Here is a 19692-nt window from a genome sequence, read left to right as displayed (position 1 = left end):
ATTCATAAAGACAAATGCTGTTGTAACTAATATTTATACCCTGATAACACGTAATACTATAATCTTCTGCAGCACATAAAAGGATCGTAAAAGGAACCAGAGGTGGAGGAAGAAGAATAGAAAATGCAGTCCAAAGAAAAAGGGAGCCAGGAGCTGAGTCTTCAAAGGGATGGCTGAATACAGTCAACATCATAAACTGTCACTGTACACAGAGGGGAAGACAAACACAACTTCAAAGCATTAAACAGAGTGTGTTTGTCAAGTTATTCTGTGCGAAAATAAAATTCTAGCAACTTGGGATACTGAACAATGCCTAATTACAGGGGCACCAAGATTCTGAGGCAATGCCAGCTAGGCATATGGGGCTATAGATAATAGTCTAAATAGAAGAGAACTGGATCCAAATTGGAAATGGAGTGAAAAGTGGTCCTAAGATTCATGAAAAATACACTTTGCAAATGGCAATACAGATTATGCAGATTAGTTTTACCAATTTAAACATTTTTAAAATCTATTCTCACATACTAGATATGACATATATACAGTTTCACTAAAAAAAAACCACACACACACACTAGGAACAACTATCTTAATATTGTCTTTTCTAATTAATTCAGACTTGAGTTTTCAAAATTGCATGTAATATATAAATTTGTGTAACATTTTATATTACATTTAAAAAATAGGTATAAATTAACAACCAAAGAAATAGGATTTTCTTATCTCTTGAATGATAAAAACAAAACAGAAATAAACTACCCACCATCTATCAGAATAAGGCTGCTCCAGCTGTGGCTTAGGGAGTTTTGTGTCCCTCTCTCTAATAACTTGATTGAGAACATCTAAATTGGAAAGGTGTGAATATGGCTGAGCAGCATTTTCAAAAAGTTCCCAAAGTGTCACACCCAGGGACCTGAGGAAAAGAAAATGGTTATTTCTTTAGATGCCAAACCTTTCACATCCACATTTCTATATGCACAGTCATCAGTAATTTTAAGTACAAAATGTGTACCGGAAAAGGCTATTAATATTAAGATAGTACTTTAACATAATACCTCTCAAACCAATAATCCTCATCACAATTAATGGCAGAAAAAGAGGCATTTCCATTAAAATGAAGAACAAAACATGAACACCTTCTCACACTGACTACTGAATACTGCTCTAGAAGTTCTGGCCAATACAAAAAGATACAAAATACAGAGAGCAGGCATAATTATAGGGATGAGATAATATGACTGTCAACTTTAAAAATGCTTAGTGAAATTACTGAAACCCTTGGAAAGGATTTAAGAGTACAGCAAAATGGTTGGATACAAGATAAGTATCCTGGATTGTGTATTTTTCTTTTGTGAAAAAACATCCCATTCATAATTTTAATAAGCACCAGAAAATTCTAGAAGAAACGTTTACATGAACAAATGGTCTCTTCCTGTAATACCCATACCTTTCTTGCAGTTATTCCTGAGCAGTTTCTTATTTGCACCAGTCATCTTTGTGTCAGAAGAGGCTGCCTCCTGAGCCTCTCTAATGCCTCTGGCTATGCCTTTAGCACAAATGAGATGGCCCCATCTCCGTACCTGCGTACCTGCCCACCTGCACACTCATTGCCAGTGCTCTGCCCTGGGAGAAGGTCCTCTTCTGCTCCAGGACGATGACCAGTAGCCTTAGTTTCTAGGGCTTGACAGATGTGATGGTGGTGGTGGTGATGGACAAGCCAAAGCCCTGGGCCTGCTCAAGGTGAAGGGTCTCACAGACCAACCTCCTTCTGGTAGGAATAAGCCTGCCCCCTACCACCCCTCAGAAGCCTGAAAGGCAGCTGCCTTAGCACTGAAGTTGGGTATGAGAGAGTGGGGGAAGTTCCTAAGGACTTGGAACCACACAGCTGGCCCTGACCTGGATTTGCAGCACAAATTCACATCATCTGAGTGGTCCAAAAAGACCTCAAGCTTACTATAGAAAGCCCTGGCTTAGAACAGTACCCATGCATGGTAAGGTGCACCAAGGTGTCAGCAGAAGCAAATATAACATCTCTCTGCAGGAATGTATCTTGCTTCTAGGTTTCCAAGAATAAGGTCACCAAGGAAACAGAGCACCATCAAGGACTAGCAGGATCTAATCCATAAAGACTTCAGATATTGGAATTATCTGACACAGACCATAATCCCAATTACTATAAAAACACAGACAAAATGTTAAAAAGTGAAATAGACCTTTTTAAAACAAAATCAACGATTATAAAATTTAGTAGAGAGGCTTAAGGGAAGATTAGACAAAGCTGAAGAGAGAATTAATCTCCAAAAAAAATATCCATAATGTGGCACAGAGAGTCAAAGAGATAAAATATATAAAAGAGAGTTCAAGAGACAAGACAGAGTAAAAAGGCACAACACGTGTATAATTAAGACTTCCAAAACGAGAGAAAATGGGGCAGAAGCAATATTTGAAGGATAAGGGATGAGAGATTTTCAGAACTGATATATTGCAGCCTATAGATTTGAAAAACCAAATAAATCTGAAGCAGAAAAATATTTTTAAAAAGTCCAAATCCATTCACATCACAGTGAAACTATAAAAAACAAAAGACAAAGAGAAGAGAGAGTCAGAGAGATAAAGTCACATGAGCTTAGGTAGACTTATTGCTGATTTTTCAATAGCAACAATGGAAGCCAAAAGAATATCTTTAATATGCTGATAGAAAATAACTGTCATCATGTAAAAATATACTTCAAGAATGAGGTCCAAATAAAGGTATGTTCAGACCTCTAAAATGCAGAGTCTGTTACTAGCAGACACTAAAGGAAATTCTGGAGGACAGACTTCAGACAAAAGTAGAGTGGTCCTGTATGGAAAGTCTGAGATTGAAAATTAAGAAATGAAGAGCAAAGTGGTTTGAATGTGGGTAAATCTAAACAAACAAAAGATGCCACAAAATAGTAATAATATCGGGAAACGGACTTTGGCCCAGTGGTTAGGGCGTCCGTCTACCATATGGGAGGTCCGCGGTTCAAACCCCGGGCCTCCCTGACCCGTGTGGAGCTCGCCATGCGCAGTGCTGATGCGCGCAAGGAGTGCCGTGCCACGCAAGGGTGTCCCCTGCGTGGGGGAGCCCCACGTGCAAGGAGTGCGCCCGTGAGGAAAGCCGCCCAGCGTGAAAAGAAAGAGCAGCCTGCCCAGGAGTGGCGCCGCCCACACTTCCCGTGTCACTGACGACAACAGAAGCGGACAAAAGAAACAAGACGCAACAAATAGACACCAAGAACAGACAACCAGGGGAGGGGGGGGAATTAAATAAATAAATAAAATCTTTAAAAAAAAAAATAGTAATAATATCTTGTGAGGTTAAGAGAAAAACTAAAAATTTTCAGTAATAACATATAATTGGGGGTGTATGTGTATGTTCTGTAAGTTTAACAGAGTTAAAGTACTCTAAGGTCCTTGTACTGTTCAGAAAGAGGGTCAAGATACAGGTTAACATTAGACTACGGTAAGTGAAGTGTGACTTATAATTTCTAGAGTAACCAATAAAAGTATAGGAACAAAGTATAAAACTTCCAAAGTAAAGGAAAAAGCAATTAAAAAAAAAATCAAAAGATAGCAGGAAGAGAAAAAAAAAGAAAAAGCAGGACAAAAGCACAAAATAAAATAACAGATATAAATTAAGGAAGCTGTAACAGAAACAGTCTAAAATTTAGAAATGCCTTTCAACTTCCATTACAGTGAACGCCTATAAATAAGAGTATTACGTAACAGTCCAACCCCTTTTCTGTTTTTCTCGTTCACTTCAGTATCCACTAAATACTATGCCCCGTGCTGGGAAAGAATATGAAACAGACTTAGTTCCTGCTTTCATGGAACTTACTCTCAAATGGGTAAGTGAGGCAGTATTCTAAGAGTGAGTTTTTAAATCTCAATTGTGATAATTGCTATGATGTCATTGAATTTTTTTTCCTCACACTATCAGGCACTCTTTTGTTCCTACAGCTTATGCAATTGCTTTCCCTTAAGAAAACACTCAAGGACAAAGAAATTAGCACTTTGCTAAATAAAATCCTAATAAAATGGTAAATAAATACATACCAGATATTACTATACTTAGTTTGATCCGCAGTTAGTAATCTGTCTTGAAAGCTGGTTACTAATTCTGGAGCAGTCCATCGCAAAGGGAAAATTTTTTTATCATCTGTTTCAATATAATCCTCCTGTTTTGTTAAGAAGCATATAGAATTTTGTACAGAATTATACTTTTAGTGAGTTTAATGATTTAATTCCAGGCCATTCTCAGAATATCCAAACCCAACTCAAAAACACATCAGGGGGTTAAAAAAAAAAGTGGCCAAATAGACAGACTTTCTCAGCAGAAGATAGGTTACGAGTTTCTCTGAAGCCTCTGGGCTTCATCAGCTGGTCTCAGAGCCATGAATCCTTGCTAACTCACCCTTCCTGGAAAATGAGGTACACTGTGTCTAATGCATAGAACACAGGCTCTAAGCAAAACGTTTTTTAAAAATATACTGGGTCTTCTGCATTCAACAGGGAAGTGGTGACGTTTAATGACTAACAGTGCAACCTTTAGAACATGACAGCCTGTTATTGTATGTTCTCCCTCTACCATCTACCAGCTACTCTGGCAAGCGACTCTGGCAAGCAACAATAAACTAAGCTTTCTTCTTTATCTGTAAAAGGATAATACAATACCTTCCTGCCTTTGCCATGAGGATTAGGAGATAATGCAGGCAAGCACTTCCTAGTGAGTACTTGGTACACAGCAAATGCTTGAGGCTGGAGGTATTTTATAGATAAACAAGCAACTTACCATTGCATATTTTTTAGTTAAAAAGTACTTTGAAAATATTATCCCATCTGGTCCTCATAACAACTGTTAAGATAGAACAGATATTACCCTCATGCTACTGCTCAGGAAATGGAGGCCAAGGGGCTCATCCAAGGTTTCCTGGGTAGGTGGACTAGGACAATCCCATGCTGACCTCCTTCACGCTACCGCCTTCACTGGGGCTACACAAAGACACAGATGAATAAGCCACTGGCTTCGCATTTTTTTCTTTGAGGATATATTTATCACATTGTTTAAAAACCTAACTTCTAAGCTAACTAAATTTTATCTGAAATTTTACTGAACATGTAACAGAGATATATTTATATGATAGGTATATTATATGGGTAATAATAGTAATGGCACATATGTTCATACTAACATTTATCATATACCATCAGACTACAACAATTACACTGTCTTTTTTAACAAATATTTGGAAAGCTGTTACAAAACCTCAGGCATAAAGCCACTGATTTAGACAAACTACACATCAGACGCCACCATTACCATTAAAATAACTGGAACAAACTGCTCTTCAAAAAGGCATGAGGACCAAGATTCTTACCCTTCTCTTCCACAAATGGAACACAGATCCACATGACAACATCATGACTACGAAATTAAATCAGAGGAAGGAGGAATAACACTTAAACCTGTGGCTTACCTTGTACCTGCTGAAGCCTATTCCATAATCCCCCACTTTCACATTTAAGTCAGAGGTAAGGAAACAGTTCCGCAGGGCCAAATCACTAAAAACAGAGAGAGGGACGTGAACACAAGGACAAGGGAGCAACAAGAAGAAGGACGTTATGTGAAGCTACAATGGAAAAAGGCTTTCTCTAGTAATAATAGTATATTATTTAATGTTTTAAAAATCTTTTTCATAGAAAAGCATTATGCATCATCTTCCCAAGTAAATAATGGAGAGGATCAGATTTTTTTTTTTAACAAAGAACTATGAATGCTATGGTTAAAAAATTGATCATACCAGTACCTTATTCCACATTAAACCCAGATTTTATGGCCCATTTCCTGCTTTTTAAAAGAGTGACCATGAAAAAATTCTAAAATACTATTTGGTTATATTGTTTGAAATTTTTTTTACAATAACCTACTTTTTAAAGTAACAGTCTAAGTAGTAATCTATTTATTATAAGATTAATAAAGTTACAACTTTAAGCACCCCAAAATATCTATATCATTAAAAATGTTTATGTCCCCCACTTTACAAAGATAGGCAAGCTTTATAATCAGGTCCTTTCCAAATTACTTTTTTCTTCCAAACTCCACCTCTCTACAGGGTAGGGAAAAAGCATATTTTCAAGGGGATTTAAAATGATTTACTTAAATAATTTATCTTATGAATAAATTAATTTTCCAAAATACACAATTTGACAAATAAAAGCTACTTTTTCTAAAGATACTTCTAATACAGATAACAGATTAAATGTTTTGCATTTTGACTTTGGCCCTCAGAATATTTTTAACCAATTGATTAAAAATTAATTGGTTTTAAAAATTAACTGATTAATCAATTAATCAATATAAATATGTATATTTATATTTAAGCCAGTTATCAAAAATTGAATTTCCATAGTGTCAAATTTAAAATGTTTGTCTTTATATGATTATAGAAGACCAAAAACTTAAATTATTAAAATTTTTTTCTCAAGATTTTAATTTCCAAAGCTCACTTGTCAGAAACATAATAATTCAGATATGATGATAGCAACTAACACAGATATAAAGTTTATTATAACAAGGTATCTCTATTTTACAGATGAAAAAACAAAGGCAGAGAACTGTTTAAATGGCAGAAAATTCTAAGTATCCTAAATATTAACCATCTGGTCAGTATTTTGAACATTCTCAATGCTTTCAACTCCCTAACAATTGAAAAATATAAGAATTAAACTAACTAAACTAACACCTATACTTCACTGTTCTGAAAAGCTTTATGGCAAATGGCATTTTTCAGGGAGACACCACTGAAACCAGGTGGAAACACCACCCCACTCCCCCGCCGCCAGTTACAGTTACGTTGAGTAGTGGTTCTGAGGTACCAGCGTCAGCTCCTTAGGTTTACCGTTTACCAATGAACATGAAACCAAAGATGCATACGCAGGGTCAGGACAGGGGAAACAGAACTCAACATCTGCAGCAACAGCGTGGTACCTAGTGACGCGGATTCAACGACCTAATAATGGCTGTTCTTACTCGTAAGTAACTGCTGAGCACACACGTGGCATTTCTCCAAGCACTCTGCAGGTATTCATTAATTTAAACACCACAACCCCATGAGGTGGGACCATTATTACCCCATTTACAGATAAGGAAAGCAAGGCACAGAGAAGTGAAGTAACTTTGCTAAGTTTACAAAGTAAAATATTGTCATTTTAAAAATATAGGCAAATACTATAGTAATTTAATACTTTAACTGTCAATAGCCATGAATGACACTACATTATTATTGCAGTAAATAATGGACATGCCATGCGAGGGCAAAAAAATGAAAATGCTTTAAGTAAGGCAGCTTTATCCCACCAAACTAACAGGTGCAGCTGGACAGGGATGTGGGTTTTGCCAACTGAGGTTCTGTTCCTGATCACCACTAGTGACCCTTTCTAGGATCTCTAAAACGGCTCCGTCTAAAGCTTCCCAACATCTCCCTCCCAAGACCTGCCCTAAGAACTGCTCCCCAGCAGCCTGTCAGCATTCCAACAGGACTTGCACACTCACCCACCTGACCCTGTGATCTTCAAGCCTGGGACAGCAGCTTGGGGCTGGCTGTGGCACTGCCAGAACACCTGCTCACCCTCTAGCCTTTCTCAGGGCACCTGGCACCATCTGTTCCCCTCCTCTTCTCAGTTGTCCCCTTACGAATGTTCAGTGTAGGTCTTTAGATATATTGAAAGGGGAAGGTTAAGTAAAAAGTGGAAAAATCATATGTAAGAGGTCTCTGGCTGTCATTATAAAGGATACTGTAAAACTTTAATACAGTTAACTTGACCATGGGGATCTTATAAATCTGCTCCCTACCTCAACCCCAAACACAGTCACTGCAGAACTGTGGAAAAAGCACTGGACAAACTCAGAAGACCTGGGACCTAGTCTTGACTCCACTACTTAACAACTGGGTGACTTTGGGCAAGCCACTGGACATGTCAAGGCCTCAGTTTCCTCTCCCCAAAATCCCAAAAAAGCAAATGCACCTGTAATAGCTAACTCACAGGTTGTTATAAGGGTAAAATGAAAATATATATGAAGTGTTTAGCAATGTTAAAGTGGTACACAGATTCAAGGTAATGATATAATCCAGTTCAAAACTGGCTTAAAAAATTTTTCCCTGAAACCCAGTAACATGGCAAGCTGAAGAACAAAAAACACGAAGGTGGAACTTCTGAACAAGAGAGGTGACTCTTGACGTCAGTGGCTGGTTTGGGTCAGGGAACACAAACATATACCCAGTCTATTCTCCCCTCAAGTTGAAAAACAGGTCCAGTAACAAGGCTGCCACAGGACACGCCCTGAAAGGCGCTCTGGCTGTCACCGCCATCTGGCTGCACTCAGCTACTCCTCTGTGGGCCATTTCATGCGACTCAAGGCTGGGGGACGTGCTGACAGATACAAGGAAGTAGGATCCTCACATTTCAGTTCACAAGGAAGCACCATGACTTGTTCTTTTTTGTTTGTTTGTTTGTTTTTATGACTTGTTCTTAATTCACACTAGAACTGGAGTTTACTCATCTTCAGAAGGACTGAGATAATGGAAACAGCAGAACATGGCTGAAGCCATTTTCAAAATAATCCACATTTCTACTTCTGTCACGCTTTCCTGGAGAAACCTGAATTCCTGGTTTAAATAATAAAAAAGAGTAACCAATGGGAAGCAAAATAACATTTACGGAATATTCTTCTAGGTGCGTGGCATACATCACCTTAGTCAATCTTTAGGACAGCCCTTGAGGGTAAAGATTATCCCTACCTTATAGAAGAAATAGGCTCAGAAGGATTAAGTAACAAGGCTTATATTGGTAAAGTTAATAAGTGAGTTAACAACTTGAATTCCAAAGTCTCTCTGTGTTCAGCACACCACACTGCTCTTGGCAGCCATGTAATTTTTAAAAGAAAATCACAACTGATGTCACCTATCATTCTAAGAAGGGATGTAGTTCAAAGAAGTACAAGTAGAAGATTAGAAGATTAAACGGAGAGGATTCTGATAAGGCACTAAGAGGCAACTTAGTTTGACAGCTTTCACCCCTGTCAGCCTTTACTAGGTGGATGAGACTACTCTCATTAAAAAACATTTATTGAGCACCCACTGCATATCAGGGTAAAAGCTATTCAACAAGGGCTGGTAATACAATGATGACGTTTTCTCCCACTGGGCAAGAGCTGATGAGTTGGCTCATCAGGCCCATATGGATCTTAACTTCTGGTCCTGGACTATCTTCCCACTGCAAAAAGCCATACAACTGGGCAAAATATAAAAAGCAGCAGTTTTCGGGTGTTGGACAACACACAGAAGGGAAATACCAGGGATGAGCACCACACGCACACCAGCTCTCTGTTTAGGGTTGCTTTCCAAACTGCGGTAGAGAGATGGATTCCAAACAGCAAGTAGCAGCCTGCTTAGATGACGGAAACAGGGATCCCCATTCAGGCTGCTAGCGAGGCTGGGATTTGCGTGGCAGGAGAGGGGGAGCAGCTCAGAGAGGGCGCCCCAGGCACCTGCATGACAGTTCCTCTTAGTCCTGTTTATGGCCAACTACTGGGCTGCACATGCACGCAGCCGCAAGCTGACAGGAGTGTCCAGAGGTTGCACAGTGCCAGAAGACACTGACCTTCAGGCTGGTCAAAGCAGGGAGACATCACTCGACACTCTGTTCTGGCTGACACTCCCAGAAGTCCTTGAGAGGGCTCCTCTGGCCCTGTCCATTTAGTAATGTCTAAACTTAGGATCAAATAAAGCTGCAAGTAACAAAACTCGACTCTTCAGAGCAGTGACTGTCACATCTAAGTGAGCCTCAGAGTCACTTGGAGGGCTTGTTCAATCACGGGGGGCCAGAGAACATGCATTCCTAACAAGTCCACCAAGACGGCTGGTTTCCCGACCACACTTTCAGCAGTGGTGTTTGTAGTGGACCCGTGGGTCTGCTGGTCTTCCTTGCCTCAGACCCACAAACCCGGGAAATGGGCCATGATCAACTCACTGGTTTCTGAGAGGCCAGGCAAAATACCAGCCTTCTTGCCAAACATTACTACCTATCAGAAAAGTCCCCCACCCAAGCCTAGTCTGCAAGACTATGTCAGCGCAGGGTCAAAGAAAGCCACAGTCCTGCTGGAGTGAGCATGTTTGATGCACATGCATTTGGCCAATTGCTAAACCTACTGGCTTAAAAACACAATTACCGTTTTCACCAGGAATTCCAGAGAACTGATTTTACCATAATGCCTAGAGCCATGTAGAAAAACAGAACATTTGAAACACTGAATACAACATAAATACTACAATTTTAAACTGAGTTAAATCCCCAAACCTTTGTGTTTTCTTCTCCCTGACAACAAAAGTTAGTCTTTTTTTTTTTAATTTTTTAGGAGGTACCTGTGGGGAGCGGACTTGGCCCAGTGGTTAGGGCGTCCACCTACCACATGGGAGGTCCGCGGTTCAAACCCCGGGCCTCCTTGACCCGTGTGGAACTGGCCCATACGCAGTGCTGATGCGCGCAAGGAGTGCCGTGCCACGCAGGGGTGTCCCCATGTAGGGGAACCCCACGCGCAAGGAGTGCGCCCTGTAAGGAGAGCCGCCCAGTGTGAAAGAAAGTGCAGCCTGCCCAGGAATGGCACCGCACACATGGAGAGCTGACACAACAAGATGACGCAACAAAAAGAAACACAGATTCCCGTGCTGCTGACAACAACAGAAGTGGACAAAGACGACCCAGCAAATAGACACAGAGAACAGACAACTGCGGGGGGGGGGGGGAGGGGGGAGAGAGAAATAAATAAATCTTTAAAAAAAAAAAGAGGTGCCAGGGATGAACCCAGGCCCTTGTACATGGGAAGCAGGTGCTCAACCACTTGAGCTACATCTGCTCCCCTCAAACTACAGTCTTGTCCTTCCTAGTCTTACACGTGCACACACACACATACAACACTTGGCACGAGCTTGGTTATATGAATCTGGGCTTGGAGGGTGTTTTTTAAGTGCAGAATTTATTCTTTTAAAAGTTTATTTTAATGGTCTTCCTCCTTCCCTTTCCATCCACTCTAGATAACATGTATCAGTACACTGGTAGGTGTAATCTTTCCATATTTTCCCATACTTACATACACAGCGCACACACAAAGACACACACACATACAAATAAGGGGATTACGGTGCATTTGCCTTACAAAAATGAAATATTGTTCCTGCTTCTCTGCATGTTTCTTATTCAACAATATCAGAGCATGGAAATCCGTCCAAGTCAAGTAATATGGCAGTTCTAAATCTTCAAGACAGTTGCGTAATATTTCACAGTACAGATGTACTTTAATTTATTCTAGTTCCCTCTGGCATACATTTTCTTGGATGCTGGAAACAGGAATCTGAGTTCTGTCTGTCTCTCTCTCTCTTTCTTCCTTTTTTGCCACCACTTCAAGTGATGATGAAATAAAGATTTCTAATTTACATTCTTAAGTTATAGTATTTTATACTTATGGGACTGAGTTCCAGGACTGGGACTAAATGGAACATGTATGCTTTTTTTTTTCTTAAAGATTTTTTATTTATTTCTCCCCACTGTTGTCTGTTCTCTGTGTCCATTCACAATGTGTTCTTCTATGTCTACTTTCATTCTTGTCAGTAGCACCAGGAATCTGTCTCTTTTTGTTGCGTCATCTTGCTGCATCAGCTCTCCATGTGCACGGCACCACTCCTGGGCAGGTTGCGCTTTTTTTCACACAGGGCGGTTCTCCTTGCAGGGCGCACTCCTTCCATCTGGGGCTCCCCTACACGGGGGATACCCCTGTATGGCACAGCACTCCTTGCGCACATCAGCACTGCACGTGGGCTAGCTCACCGCATGGGTCAGGAGGCCCTGGGCCTCCTATATGGTAGACGGATGCTCTATCAGTTGAGCCAAATCCACTTCCTGGAACAGGTATTCTTAACTGTATAGATATCCCACAATGGCTTTTTGAAAAACCGTACTAATCTGTAGGTAATCTATGACATACATACAATAGGAAAAAAATTTCTGCCCCCACTAGCAACAGATGTAGCTGTTCCTTTTATTTCTGAGTCTCATTGTTACTTTACTTTGTATGTTCACACCTATATTGGAATTTGAACATGTTTTCTATTCTTTGCTCATTCTTTCCTTGGCTGTCATTTTCTCGTCAATTTCAGAAACTCTCTATATAGGATAAATAGTAGTCCTTTAGGTGCTATGTGCATTGCAGGTATTTCCTCCCAACTCTGCTGTCTACTGGCATTATTAATGGTATTTTTTGCTATTCAGTGTTCGTTTTTTATATAATCAGCCATATCCACCTTTTATAACTCCTGGGGTTCCTGTCTTAGTTAACAAGGTCTCACTCATCCCTGGGATGAGTTTTCTCATATCTTATTTAATTCTTAAGTCTTTATTTTTATACATGGGATGATGAAGAGGTCCAATTTAATTTTTTTTCCAGATGAATAAGTGTGCCAATATTTCATAAATAAACTTTTTTTTTTTTAAAGATTTTCTTTCTTTCCCCTTCCCCCTCATTGTCTGCTCTCTGTTTCTATTCTCTCTGTGTTCTTCTGTGTCCGCTTGCATTATCAGGCAGCACAGAGAAATTGCATCTCTTTTGTTGCATCATCTTGCTGTGTCAGCCCTCCGTGTGTGGTGCCAGGCGCCACTCTTGGGCAGACTGCGCTTTTTTTTTCCTCACATGGGGCGGCTCTCCTTGCGGGGTGCACTCTTGCACCTGGCATAGCACTCCTTGCGGGTGGCAGCACTGTGCATGGGCCATCTCACCACATGGTCCAGGAGACACTGGGTATTGAACCCTGGACCCTCTATATGGTAGGCAGATGCTCTATCAGTTGAGCCATGTCCGCTTCCCAAACAAGCACTCCTTTTACCACGATTTGACTTGCCACTTGTTGTCATATATCGAATTCACCTTTAATTCATACTTTGTACCATCTATGATTTTTTTCCTTTGCAAAAACCATACTGATTGTTATTACAGAGGCTTACGGTGCTTTCTGGAATCCTCCTGCCTGTCCTTCCTCTCCTGCTTGTTAACCAGGAAAGACAGTGAACAAGGAGCTCTAGAATATCATTTCATCCTACATTATCAATCTTTTTAAAAAATTTTTTATTTTTAGGTATCAGGGGCTGGAGATTGAACTCAGGACCTCCTATGTCAGAAGTCGGTGCTCAACCACTGAGCCACACTGGCTTCTCTGAGTTGGTTTTTTTAAGAAAAAAATTTTTTAATAGTTTTACAATTTTATTATTTTTTCTTCCCCTCACCATCCCCCGCCCTGCTGTTTTTGCTGTCTGTGTTCATTTGCTATGTGATCTTTTGTATCTATTTCTCTTTTTGTCTTCTCGTCTTTCTCCTCTAGAATTCAGCAGGATTCAATCCTGGAGACCTCTGATGTGGAGAGAGATTCCCTGTCAATTGCACCACCTCACTTTCTCTTTTCTGCTGAACTTCACCTTGACTCTCCCCTTCATGTCTCTTTTGTTGCATCATCATCTTGCTGTGTGACTCACTTGTGCGGGCACTGGCTCACTGCGTGGGCTTGCTGCACAGGCACTTGGCATGCTTTCTCTTCTTCTTTTTCACCAGGTGACCCCAGGGATCGAACCCAGGTCCTCCCGTGTGGTAGGAAGAGGCCCTATCACTTGAGCCACATCCGTTTCCCTGAGTTGTTTTTTTTTATTTTGCTTGTTTTATGTTTTCATTTTTTCAGGAAGCACCAGAACCAAATCCAGGACTTCCCATGAGGGAGCGGGCACTCAATCGCTTCAGCCACATCCGCTCCTACATTATCAATCCTAAAGACTTCAGCACGGGGAGCAGATGTGGCTCAAGCAGCTGAATGCCTGCTTCCCACAGGAGAGGTCCTGGGTTCAGCTCCCAGTGCCTCCTTAAAAAAAAACAAAACAACACAACAACAAGCAAAACAAATGAAAAAACAAACTCAGGGGAGATGATGTGGCTCAATAGTTGAGCACCAGCTTCCCACATACAAGTTCCAGGTTCAATCCCCAGCCTCCCCAGTACCTAAAAAAAAAAAAAAAAAAAAAAAGAAGGAAAGAAAGAGAAAAAACAAACATAAACGCCTTCAGCACTATGATCACCATTTCACTGCTAAGAACCTGAGGCCAGCCCAGGTAAATAACTGCTCCAGGAATGCTTGTGCCTTCGTTCCACACACACTTATTGAATGCCTGTAGGCTCTAAACTCAAATTTGATTCCAAAGCCTGTTTAAGGAAAATTTCAAAATTTTAATTGTGAAATCAAAATGATGTTAAGAGTTGCAGGGAAGCGGACTTGGCCCAATGGATAGAGCATCCGCCTACCACATGGGAGGTCCACAGTTCAAACCCCGGGCCTCCCTGACCCTTGTGGAGCTGGCCTATGCACAGTGCTGATGTGCGCAAGGAGTGCCCTGTCACGCAGGGGTGTTCCCAGTGTAGGGGAGCCCCACGCGCAAGGAGTATGCCCTGTAAGGAGAGCCGCCCAGCGCGAAAGGAAGTGCAGACTGCCCAAGAATGGCGCCACACACACGGAGAGCTGACACAACAAGATGACGCAACAAAAAGAAACACAGATTCCTGGTGCCACTGATAAGGCTAGAAGCAACTACACACAGCAAATGGACACAGAGAGCAGACAACTGGCGGGGGAGGAGGGAGAAGGGGAGAGAAATTAAAAAAATAAAATAAGTTGCAGGTTTTTTTTTAATAACTTTATTTCAAATTAAAAAAATATATAACAACAGAAAAAGGCAGGTCAACAAGTTATAAAAGCATTACTCCTAAAAAGTTCTGTCCTGGCACTTTTATCTTATCTAATTCCAACAGCTAACTCAGTTGTTCCTCTAGTGCTCAAAAAAATACACAGATGAACACAGATTAAATGATACAGTCAAGGTCTCCTAAATAATGAAAAAAAAAAAAATGAAGTGAAAAAAAATCTTAATGATTTAATATCTCACAAAGTCATATTCTTTTTTTAAAAGATTTATTTTTTATTTATTTCTCTCCCCCCGCCTCAGTTGTCGGTTCTGTGTCCATTCGCTGTGCATTCCTCTGCAACCACTTCTATCCTTATCAGCAGCACCGGGAATCTGTGTTTCTTTTTTTTGTTGTTGTGTCGTCTTGTTATGTCAGCTCTCCGTGTGTGCGGTGCCATTCTTGGGCAGCTGCACATTCTTTCGCGCTGGGCAGCTCTCCTTATGGGGCGCAGTCCTTGCGCATGGGGCTCCCCTACACCGGGGGCACCCCTGCATGGCACGGTACTCCTTCGCACATCAGCACTGCGCGTGGGCCAGCTCCACACGGGTCAAGGAGGCCTGGGGTTTGAACTGCAGACCTCCCATGTGGTAGACGGACGCCCTATCCATTGGGCCAAATCCGCTTCCTCACAAAGTCATATTCTTGTTTCTTATCTTAGCATTAATATAGTACCAACTTTGCTTTTGCTACAAAAATATTGCAATGTTTTTCATTATAATCTATAAATTATTTGTTTTATTTTTCCCATGTATCACCACATTCTTAAGATCCTGTAGAACTTCCCTGTATTTATATTAACCACAAGTCTCATCTACTGACCAAATCATCACTATATATTCCCAATATTTATCCTTCAGCTGTCCTCCAACTGACAATGATCTCCCTAGACTACTCATTTCACCCACAATCACATCCATAAATCAACAGTGTTTGTTACATTCAATTTTAATGTGTAACTGTGAAGTCTAACCATTACCCCATATTTATATTTGACCTTATTGACCATTCTACATACCTCTAGCATCATCTACCCCTACTCATCCCATATTCTGTAAGTCTACTAGACTGTTTAAGTCCACTCATTTTATTTAGTTCATATCAGTGAGACCATGCAATATCCGTCCTTTTGTGTCTGGCTTATTTCACTCAACATAATATCCTCAAGGTTCTTCCATGTTGGCATGTGCTTCCTCAATTGATTTCTTCTTACAGCTGAATAATAGTCCATCGTATGAATATACAACATCTTGTTTAGCCATTCATCAGGTGATGGGACACTTAGGTTGTTTCCTTCTTTTAGCAATTGTGAACAGTGCCACTACAAACATTAGTGTACAAATATTTCTTCATGTCTTGCTTTCAGTTCTTCTGAATATATTCCTAGAAGAGGGATTGCCAGATCATATGGCAGTTCTATATTTAGTTTTCTGAGTAACTGCCAAATCATCTTCCACAGAGGCTGCAACATTTTATACTTCCATACACAGTGAAGGAATGTTCCTATTCTCTACATCCTCTCCAGCACCTGTAGTTTTCTGTTTTTCAAATAATGGCCATTATGTATGACGTGAGATGATATCTCATTGTTTTTAGTTTTGATCTGCATTTCCCTAAAAGCAGATCATATGACTTTTGGCTATTTATATTTCTACTTCAGAAAAATGTCTATTCAATTCTTTTGCCCATTTTTAAATTGGGTTGCTTGTCATTTTACTGTTAAGTTGTGTGATCTCTTTATATAATAAGGAAGATGAATCCCTTATTAGATATACGGTTCCCGAAGAGTTTACCCCATTAAGTTGGCTCTGTGTTTTCACCTTCTTAACAAAATCATATGAAATACTAAAGTGTTTAATTTTGAGGCAGTCCCACTTATCTATTTTTTCTTTTGTTGCTTGCCCTTTGGGTGTAAGGTCCAAGAAACCAACACCAACTACAAGATACTGACAATGTTTTCCCTGACCCATTTTGAATTAATTTTGTATAAGGCATGAGATAAAGGTCCTCTTTCCTTTTTTTGAATTGTATCTCCAGTTTTCCAAGCACCATTTGTTGACTAGGCTGTTCTGATCCCACTAAGTGGGTTTGATATTCTTGTCAAAAATCACTTGACGATAGATGTGAACATCTATTTCCAAACTCTTGAGCTGATTCCATTGATCTATCTATCTTTATACCAGTACCATGCTGTTTTTACCACTTTAGCTAGATAATGTGCTTTAAAATCTGGAAGAGCCCTCCAACTTCTTTTTTAAAAAATATTTTTGGCTATTTGAGTATCCTTAGTTCCAGCTTTATTTGATAATTGGCTTTTCCAATTCTACAAAGAAGGAAATTAGAATTTTTATCAGGATTGCATTAAATCTGTAGATGAGTTTGGGCTGAACTGACATCTTAATGATATTTAGTCTTCCAACACATGAACATGGAATATCCTTCCATATATTGAGATCATCATTTGGTTTCTTCCAGCAATGTTTTATAGTTTTCTGAATACAGGTCCTTTATGTCCTTGGTTAAATTAAGTCCTAAATATTTTATTCCTTTAGTCGCTATTAGAAAACTGAATTTTTTTTCTGACTTCCTCTTTAGACTGCTCATTAGCAGTGTATAGAAACACGACTGATTTTTGTTTTTCCTTTTTTTTTTTTTAAAGATTTTATTTATTTATTTATTTATTTTCCCATCTTCCGCTCCTCCTACCATGCTGTTTTTGCTGTCTGTGTTTTCTTCTCATTTTCTCTCCTCTAGGATTCACCAGGATTCGATCCTGGAGACCTCTGATGGGGAGAGAAGTTCCCTGTCAATTGCACCACCTCAGTTCCTGATTTTTGCATATTAATTTTGTATCCTGACACTCTACTGAAATCGTTTTAGTTTGCCAAAGGGCTGCCAATGCAAAGTACCAGAAATGGGTTGGCTTTTATAAAGGGGATTTATTTGGGGTAAAAGCTTACAGTTCCGAGGCTCTCAAATACCCAAATTAAGGCATCAGCTGAGATACTTTTTCACTGCAGTCAGCAGCCACAGTGAGGAAAGATGGCCGCCACCCTCTGCCGAGGTCTCTGCCTTCCCTTCCACATCTCTCGTCTGCCAGTGCTCAGCTGAGGGCAGCCAGGCACAGGGCTTGCCTCTTTCTAGGCCTCCTCGATCAGTCTTGGCTACTCTGCTTTCTTCCCAAGTTCACGTGCAAGCTAACAGGCATCTGACTCATCTCTCCCTGGGCTCAGCTATTTGAGCCTCTTAGGGGCTTCTCTCCTCACAGCTCAGCTGTGAGCAAAACTAGGAGTCCTTCCTCTCACTTTGCAGGATCAATATAGTGGCTCCCCCTTCCTCTGTGTGTGTGTCTTTCTCTTTGTCTCTGTTTATATCAGATCCAGCAAGGAGGCAGAGACTCAGCCGGAATCACGCCTCACTGACATAATTCAATCAAAAGCCCCAAAGTGACTTCTGGGAGGATGGCAGACTAGGAAGACATGTGACTCTCTCCTCTCCCCCAAAAATAGCTAGAGGACAGGCAGAAACGGCCTGAAAAAAAATTTTTAGGGCTTAGGACACCAGGGGAAGGCTGGACATGGCAAAGAAAAGAGAGGGGCAAAAGAAAAGAACTGTGATGGGAGAACAGTGAAGCCGCAGCTGCAACTGCAGGCATCCAGCCTCACCCAAAAGACGCTTCTGAATTCTCAGGCCTTAGGTCTGGCAGCTACAGACAAAGGGGGCCCGAGGGATCCTCCTTCCCAGGAAAGGGGAGAGAGAGAAGGACACAGCCTAAGGCTGACTCAGCTTTTGACCGACAAATTTGGTTGGCTATGTCCCACGGGCCCTGAAGGGAGGCCTTGGGAACTGTTTGCCTTGGGAACTGGCACAGGGTTAAAGAGATCCCACTCGCTCAATATCCCTCGCTATTGACTGGGACTGGTTGTTGAGGACACAGAAAGGAACAGAATTATTTCCTACCTGGGAAAAGGGAGGGTGTGCCAGCAAAGGTTGGAGAACTGCCTCTGAGAAAGTCTGAATTATGAGGCTCTTAGCCTCTAGGCAGGATCTCCTATCACAGTGATCCAGTCCCTGTTGCAGTGAACTCTCTCCAACCAAGCAATGAACTGAGAGGGCTGCCAAAGAGCCCCATCTTCTGGCAGATCAAAGAAGTGCATGTGAGGAAATTAAAAGTAAATAAGTCAGAGAGGCTTTTTCCAGCCTTTATAACTTCCCTGCCCAAGGCCCTAAGAAGCAAGTCTGCAACCCATTACTGGGTTCAGGGCCCATATTTGAGCAACTAAAGGGACAATCCTAAAGACCCAGATCAGGCTGGACCAAAAATCAAAGAACAGCAGTAACACACTGCCTCCTGCCACTAATTTCTATGAAAGAGAAACTGAGCATCTGATTAAATTCAACATCCAAATCAGACATCCAGGCATCAGTAAAAAATTACAAGCCATACTAAGAAAACGGAAGAAATGGTCCCCAAAAAGGAATATACCAAAGCCCCAGAAGAAACACAGGATTTGAGACAACTAATCAACAAGATGCATGCACATTTCCAAAATCAAATTAATGAATTGAAAGACAATATGGCTAAAGAAATAAAGGACATCAAGAAGATATTGAGGGAAGCAGATTTGGCTCAATTGATAGAGCATCCACCTACCATATGGGAGGTCCAGGGTTCAAACCCAGGGCCTCCTGATCCATGTGGTAAACTGGCCCACGCGCAGTGCTGATATGCGCAAGGACTGCTGTGCCATGCAGGGGTGTCCCCTGCATATGGGAGCACCACGTGCAAGGAGTGTGTCTTGCAAGGAGAGCTGTCCCACCAAAAAAAGTGCAGCCTGCCTGGG

At 40.9% G+C, this 19692-nt stretch overlaps 1 protein-coding gene across 1 annotated transcript in view; it reads right to left on the bottom strand.

Moving 5' to 3' along the window:
* LMTK2 (lemur tyrosine kinase 2) overlaps positions 1 to 19692 on the bottom strand; it is a 141810-nt gene that overhangs the window by 21381 nt on the left and 100737 nt on the right. The window contains exons 8-10 of the mRNA XM_004459718.3: positions 5502 to 5586; positions 4081 to 4202; positions 764 to 913 (exon numbers count right to left, since the gene is read on the bottom strand). Of these exons, the coding sequence (XP_004459775.2) occupies positions 764 to 913; positions 4081 to 4202; positions 5502 to 5586 (357 nt within the window). The remainder of the gene's footprint in view (positions 1 to 763; positions 914 to 4080; positions 4203 to 5501; positions 5587 to 19692) is intronic.

The sequence above is a fragment of the Dasypus novemcinctus genome, chromosome 23, assembly GCF_030445035.2.
Source record: "Dasypus novemcinctus isolate mDasNov1 chromosome 23, mDasNov1.1.hap2, whole genome shotgun sequence".
In the NCBI taxonomy this organism is placed as follows: Eukaryota; Metazoa; Chordata; class Mammalia; order Cingulata; family Dasypodidae; genus Dasypus; species Dasypus novemcinctus.
This window is presented reverse-complemented; position numbering and strand designations above follow the sequence as displayed.